Below are 8,128 nucleotides of genomic sequence, written 5' to 3' on the forward strand. Positions count from 1 at the left end.
ATAAACTTAAGTTATGCATATTGAAAATGTCCATGTCAGCTTACTCAAGGCTGGTTACAAATGACATACAACACTACTCTACATAAGTTGAACCTTGGAGGAGGAGGAGGAGTTGACATAGATGCAACACATTCAAAGCAACACTTTCCATCAAAACAAATGAAGTTCAAAGGAAAATAACGTGATTATGTGCCGAAACAAGTCGGTTTCATTCACATCACAAACATCGTGCAGCTGGTGGAGCTGAAGAAAATGGACAACACCTAAGGCACAATTCCTGACCACCAGCTCAAATTGGAGTCTGGTGATGGCCTAATTTAGTTGTCATAAAACTGTTTTATAAAATTGGATACACTTTGACAGTGGAACCTCGACATTTAAAATGTTGTATAATTTGAAAACCAGTCAAACTTCCCTGGAAAAACATCCCTGGAAAAATAAAATTAAAATCATTTGCCCTTTCTTTTTACACATTTAATGGTTGTTAAAAAAAAATTATGCATGAGGTCTTTTATGAAGGCCTTCCTCATTCATCACTAAATCACGGATGTTTTATTGCTTGAACGTGGTTAATTTTTAACATTTGTGTGGCTGTTAAGAATGTAAAGACATTATTTAAAGTCAACCCCCAAAAATGTTTCACAATAATATGTTCTATGCAGCCCCACTAGTCTACATGCGGTATTCTGGTTAATACTGCGTTAGTGGAATATGAGTTAAGCAGTTTTTTATCAATATCAGAAGGCGGCCATTTTGCCACTTGCTGTTGAGTGACAATGACATCACAGTTGCTCAGGGCTCAGCCAATGACCAATCACAGCTCACCTTTTGTGGCAACTGTGATGTCATTGTCACTCAACAGCAAGTGGCAAAATGGCCGCCCCCTAAAATGGATAAAAACGGCTGAATTTTGCTGCATGACTCATATGCCACAAATGTAATATTAATCAGAATATCATGTTTAGACTAGTGAGGTCACATATAATATTATTGTCAAGAAATGTTTAACATTGACTGCCATCCATTTTTGTCCATGGAGGCGGCCATTTTAGCCTCATACCACCCTCTGCTGTAATATACTGAATGTCAAACTAGCACTGTGCAATTTAATCGTGATCTGACTTTTGGCTTCTCAGTCTCACAATCATTAAAACTAGGGCAATTAATCAGCTGGACTAGGGCTGGGCGATATGGCCAGAAAATAAAATCTAGATTTTTACAGAAATTCAGGACGATTAAAATTTTAATCGATTTTAATCTAATAAACCCAACAAACGTTTATTTAAAGGTTTCATTTATTCAAAAATATTTCCTGTGCAAAATGTTCAGACAACAATAATGTATACTGGTTCTAAATTAGTTTTAACATAAACTTAACATTCATAGTTTTTTTCTTAAATGCCACAATTAAGTAGTTGCTAGCTATTGTACGTAAACATGTCTTGTTAACCACCCATCCAGCATTTTGCCACAAAATTACAATTTAGAAAAACATTTGAATGTAACAGAACATAAGAACAACAGCTTTTAATAATCCAAATTCACGATTTAGCAAATTTTCAACAATTCGGTTTTTAAAATGCCGATGTATCGAATTAATTTGACTTATTGCCCAGCCCTAAACTGGACGATTAAATATTTCAGCAAAAATATGTGGATTTTTCGGCCTAATGCTACATTGCTACATTCACGGCAATAGCGGGGGAGGCGTTTCCAGCGGCGCGATTGCATTGTAGTCAATGGACTTCGCACGGGTCAGGCGCGATTGCGCGCCGCGTTTGGCAGGTTTCCGGCGAGCGTTTCGCTACTTTGCCCATTTCGTCGGCGTTGGCGGAATTGAACTTTTGCCGCCATCGGTGCCAAAAGCCAATCGGTGTCACCAAACACGCCACACAGCAGACAGAACACAGGAAGTGGTTGTGTGCGGAACGTGTAGCATAGCAATGGACGATAGCTTGATCGTCGCGGTTTTCAGGCACCCGGAGCTGTACGACACCGTAAGCTACGTGTACCGAGACAAAAAGGAGATTGCTTGGAGGAAGTAACGCGGAGGTTGGATTATCTGGTGAGTTTGTTTAATTGCCGAAGTGTGAAGCAAGCTAGCAACGCTACAATCAAGTTAGCACCACCAACCGAAGCGGAAATCCCTCCTCTTCCAGCGTAGCATCGCGATATTTTCGGTTTCAGTATCAGAGGTCGATTAGCATTAGCAAAGGGACTGTGTTCGACCTTTAAAGTGTCCATTGTATCGTACATATTGTCCAAGCGTGTCCATAACAGGTTAATCCACTCGTATATTGAAACATGCGGCTGAAACAAAGCCACAAAGTGTGCAGTAAATACCAGAGCAGGTGATATTTTGACCCGAACAAGATTTGTCTTTTTACTAGAGTTTGTTTAAAGTCAATGATTACATCAATGAGATTCAAAAGAAGGTCAAGATGGTGAACAATCCCCCACCACACTTTCTTTGGCATCAAACATTGCCGGTACGACTTCAAGGCGAACATTCTGATTCACATTGAGAAAATACAAAGCATGTAACGATCTCAGCCTGTACTGGAGTGAAAGTCAGTTTAGGCTCATATCGTTTTCACGTGCCAGTCTGTTTAGACGAGCGCACGTTACAGAAAGTCATGTTTGTCGACGACGCACACCACAGTGTCATACACGGCGCTAATGTTTCTTAAGCAAACCAAATTCAGATGGCTCGTTATCAGATTGATGGCAGAAATGCAGTCATTGTAAAATGTGAGGCCAAATCTGGTGATTTACCACAATTTGTTTGTTTTTTTTCAACATCAGATATCAACAACTTTTCTAGGAAATCAAGTATTTCGAAGCACATGCCTGCCAGTTTACTTAACACAGCAGAGTCAATATTAAGACAGCAATTTAAGCCAGGGTTTACACACGCACTGCGCAGCCAGCCCTTTAATGATTGACCAGCCTTTGCTTGGGTGTCAATATAAGAAAACTATTTAAGAGATAGTTGCTCTCGCAATCGAGAACTTCACAGAACTCATGGAAAGCTGGGATGCTTAAACATTTACTGTGGAAGGTGTTTTAGATGTCCATTAGGTTGACAAAATGTTGCAGTTAGGGCTCCAAGCTATATATTTTTTATTATTATTAGGAGCACAGTGGCCCCTGACATGACATTTTAGGGGCACACGTAGAAAATTTCAAGTCAACTTTCAAATATTCACTCCAATCATTTTCATTCTATTCCTGAAAAATGCAAGCTTTTTTCAGCAACAAAAAATATTCAAGAACATATTTTTTCAAATAATCATCAAATTGTGGTGAAAATTTTATATGCACGGTCTCAATTTTAGGAGCAAAATGCCACCATTTAGGGACAGCATGGAGCCCTGCTGCAGAATACTATCTTGGTAGTCATCTGGGTAAAAAAACAACTCAATCAAATAGGTGTGGCATCCAAAAAGGCTTCAAACTAATTGCCCTTTTGGCAAGTGTTCAAGCGGCTTTTCATAAAACATTTTAAAACCATCCATGCTCTTCGTTTCATGCAGGCAAAACTACTGCTGGGTATTTTGGCACCACTAGTAGAGCAGAGGAGGTGACTAGGCATGCACTACTATTTGCGCATAGTAGTGTTAGTAGTAGTGTTTTAATAATGTACAAGTAGGCTAAAAATAGCACTGGTATTGGGCAAGGTTATTTATATGGGAACAAAATAACTCAAAGTAAAATTGAAGAGACATTTTCATAAATGAAATAAAACAAGAGTGTTGAAAAAAAAATGTAGAACTAACTGAAAGTACATTTTACGTTTCTAAAACTAACTAAATATAAGTAAAATTGTAGCAGAAATGTCATTCCTTTTTGTCTTTGTCAACTCATTTCATAAATGAGCTTCCGTTTTGTTTTTAAATGCATTTATTTCCATATTAGTGTATAGCCGCAAGGAAGGAATGGTAAACCGTCATTTGGGAATTGTACTTAACTTTATTGCGATAAACTTTTTCACCTTTTCTTTTCTTTTTTTTTTGAACTTGACAAATGCTCCATTTATAAAAAAATATATATATTTAAAAAAACTAACACTAACTAACTAACTAACAAAACTCAAATGACGCATTTTTCCATTAAAAAGTCACTAAAAGATTTTGGGGGAAAAAGTCAAAATGAAAAAAATAAGTCATAATTAAAAAATACAAGACTATTACAACCCTGGTAGTAGGAAAACATCTTACTAGTAAGTGCAGCTATCAAATAGGCTTAGAATTGATTGTCCTACCAATTACCCTATCGAATAACCACATAAAAAATATATTTTGCATTATTAACTCTTTGACTGCCATAAACGTTATAAAACGTTTAGCATAAACCTAGGGAAGGGCGCCGAGGACGTTAAAAGACGTCCCCTATGTTTTTTTTTTTTTTTTTCAAAAACGGGTGCAGGAAAGCCTTGGGCAGCTGTGCTGAAAGAATCAGGCTGATCTGATTAGTCAAAGACTCGTTTTGGCCCCTAGAGGGCAGCGATGACTCTCTTTGCACAAGGTTGGATGGGCCGCCCACCGTGGGCGTCAGTAGAAGACGTGAGGCGGAGCTAGAGTGTTGAGGAGACAATGGCTGATCCAAGCCACAATGGCTTGACCAAGCAACCGGTTACAAGCAGCTCAGCTTGAGCATTTTTTTCAAAGACGGAAAGCATCAATCAATACTAAAAAGCGCATTGATGTCAACGATGATGATGACAACGAGCTCTACGCCAAAGTTGGAAGCTTTGGCGTGACTGTTATGAACACGTAGTAAGCCTCACGGCTAAGCGCGGCTAGCGCGGCTAGCGCGGCTAGCGCTGCTAAGGCCGGAAAACGCGCACAATAGCCGGCCGGGTACTTCTACACAATCGGACATTCGATCGGGCGATGGAGAGTTGGCATCGACCAATGCAGATTGATGATGATGATGAAGATGAAGCTCTACGCCAACGTGACTGTTATGAACACGTAGTAAGCCTCACCGGCAAAGCGCGGCTAGCGCGGCTAGCGCTGCTAAGGCCGGAAAACGCGCACAATAGCCGGCCGGGTACTTCTGCACAAGCGGACATTCGATCGGACGATGGAGAGTAGTCGAAAAGCATCGACCAATCCACATTGATGATGATGATGATGGTCAACCTCGCCGGAGTTGGAAGCTATACGTGGCCGTTATTCTCTCGTCATAAAGCCTCACCGGCTAGCGCTGCTAACGCCGGAAAACGCGGAGCTGCACAAGCGGACATTCGATCGGACAATGAAGAGTACCCCGAGTCCAATGCATATTCATCGGAGGAGCGGGTACAGTCTGATCACGGAGAAGACACTGTTTCTGGACTACGATGCCACCATGAATGGAGTGGATAAAATGGATCATGCAAATGCTGTTGCGTCTCTTTGCACGCAGGAGAGTGTTACACAAAGAAAAACTGTCGTTGAAACATCCACATATTTGTAAATAGCACCACAGTTGCACACATTTGTAAATAGTTTGCCAAATTGTTGTCAAATTGTTACACTGTTGAATGTAAATAAACGTATTTTGCTATCAAAAAACACTTTTTCATTCTTGGTGGTAGTGTTTTATAGAAGTAAAGCACTATTTAGGTGTTTGTGGCATCATTCATGGACAAAAAGAAGTGTCAAATTCACTAGAATGCATGAAATAATATCGTTTCACTAAAAGCTTGATTTCTCCGTATTTGAGTTCAAAACAAGCGAAATCGGATGAAACTAACCATTTTCTATTGTTGATTACTAAAGAACGGAATAAGGTAGAAACAAACTCTTTTTTTCTGATGAAAGATGAAAGTCCAATCTTTCATTTGGTAGTACGTGTGTTTCCATAGTCCAAACAGAACATTTTCTGTGGACCTTGAAAATCAGTCAAAATGCTTAAATCGGCTGGCACTGGCGGCATCCCTTTTCTGAAAACGTCTGGCAGTCAAAGAGTTAAACAAAAGTTTGATGTGAAAAGCTGGTATAATCATTGTCCATTTGGAGTCACCTTCCTCTCATTACACACAGTAATATCTGTGACGTTGAGTATGTGTGGTTTTATGTGCAAAATATTAACTAGTACTATTTCATCATTATAGTACGTATTAGTAGTAAACAGCTGTCATCTAGGACAACTACTCATCACTACGAGTGAGACAAAACTGTGCACAAGTTGACAACTGCTTGCTCCTTGCATTCGAGTTCGTCCAAACTAGTTGTTCACATTTAGCATATCACTAGCAGCATTTCACTTAAAGAACTAGTGCCACAAGTTGTCAACTAGTGCACAGTTATATGCCCTACTAGTTTACCAAAGGCACTACACTAGTGGGAAAATACATCACTAGTTAAAGCCGATCTACTATCGTAGAAATTAACACAAGCGCTGCGAATTGTTAACCTACCTGGGGGCTTGTTTAGGCCCCCATGCCGTTCACACACACGCTTATGTTTATGGGTCAACCCGTGTCCAAACTGCATTGCTTTTCAGTCAAATAACCCTAAACTGGTTTGACCGGTGCGAGGTGGGCTTTCCACTACAGGTGTCAAGCCCAAGCACTCAACAGTAAAAGCGTGACGAGAGTTGTTACCTTTGGAGCAAAGGGATCCGGGCAAACTGAGGTCGAGCTCCCCGCTGAAAAGCGCAACGAAGTCAGAGGGCATCGCAATCCCTCAAGAGGGCGGAAGCCAGGCACTGTCGGGCAAAGTGACGTCACGGCACGCTCTCCACTGACCGGTGGTGTGAGGAAAAAGAGAGGAGAGTGGGTTGCAAAACAAAGTGTCCCAACTTGTGTTCACGCCGCCGCGCCCACGTCTTTCCAGCTTGCCAAACGTGTCCAGTGTTTTTGTGTCTGTCTGCCCTCTCACTCAGGGAGTCGGGACTCCGGATTACACACACACCGTCGCTCTCCGCCCCTTGGTCCGCCCTCTCAAACCGCAAGGATCCCGTGCCATTGGCAACGGGAGCCACGCCCACGCAGGTGACGCAATACGTCACACCACCAACAGACACTTCATTAGGTACACTTGCGCAACTGGCTCCAGGTGACGGAGTGGTACTGTCACCATGTTTGTACGTGTGCGTGTTTGTTTTAAGTGTGTGAAAAAACAAACACTTGCGCAACCCGACGCGGTTTGTTTCCCAGCATTCGTTGTGCAGTCCACATGTTTATATATTGTTTCATGAAACATGAAAAGTGTAAGTGATAAAACCATAGATTTGTTTACATTATTGTTGCAATCTGATTTATTATAGCTTTCTTCCTTATATTTACACCACACTTGTGTTAGAATTTTGGGTAGTTGTGTAGCGAACGCTTAAAAGACTGCAAGGCAAAGTGTTTAATAAACGAATTGAAGTAGATAAAACTCTTTCATATTCATTCATGTTTCAGTTTCCTTTATTTTAGCATAATCCCAACATATTTGTAAAATACATCTAAAATACTAATATTGCTTGTGCTTAAATGTACTCTAAAAATGGATTGGTTAAAAAAAAAAACTACCAATCTAGTAGGTTAAGCTCATATTGGCTTGATTAACCAATAGATTGGTCAGACATTGACCATTCCGGGTGGTTACGAGCATACCAATTTTTGTGGTTAGCCAAACAACCAATAAAATTGGTTACAATAGAAAGTAAGTCGATAGATCACTTGGAAATATATTTCTTGTACCAATGTATTGTATTCTAAATGTATGTATTAGTTATTATGATTGCAATATATTTATATAAATGGTGATAAAAATGAAAATGTGTGTCTAGATAGATCACTAGGTGTGACCAGCTCAGTGGCCTAGTGGTAGAGTGTCTACCTTGAGACTGGGAGGTTGTGGGTTTAATCCCTGCCTCCTCTGCCTCCCTGCTTGACACTCAGCATTATCAATTGGAATTGAAGAGTTTGATTCATCACCAAATGATTCCCGAGCGTGGCCCCTGCTGCTGCTCACCGCTCCCTCGGGGGACGGGTCAAATGCATAGAATGAATTTAATCCCATTTAGGTACGTGTGACAAACAGTGGTACTGCGGGATTGCCGAAAAAATGTCAGCCTCTAACACAGATTAACCTGGCTCAATCACCAATATATATTGATTGAAAACTGTTCATATCAGTTTTGTGTT

At 40.5% G+C, this 8,128-nt stretch overlaps 1 protein-coding gene across 2 annotated transcripts in view; it reads right to left on the reverse strand.

Annotated features, from left to right (window-relative positions):
• The window catches only part of nfat5b (nuclear factor of activated T cells 5b), a 40,381-nt gene extending 33,509 nt beyond the window's left edge, over positions 1–6,872 (reverse strand). For both annotated transcript variants that reach the window (XM_086071922.1, XM_086071921.1), the window contains exon 1: positions 6,596–6,872. In XM_086071922.1, the coding sequence (XP_085928048.1) occupies positions 6,596–6,668 (73 nt within the window). In that variant the 5' untranslated portion in view covers positions 6,669–6,872. The remainder of the gene's footprint in view (positions 1–6,595) is intronic.
• Positions 6,873–8,128: the final 1,256 nt, after the last annotated feature.

This window comes from Leptonotus elevatus, chromosome 3 (genome assembly GCF_054856555.1).
Source record: "Leptonotus elevatus isolate MCC_2025b chromosome 3, RoL_Lele_1.0, whole genome shotgun sequence".
Taxonomy (NCBI): Eukaryota; Metazoa; Chordata; class Actinopteri; order Syngnathiformes; family Syngnathidae; genus Leptonotus; species Leptonotus elevatus.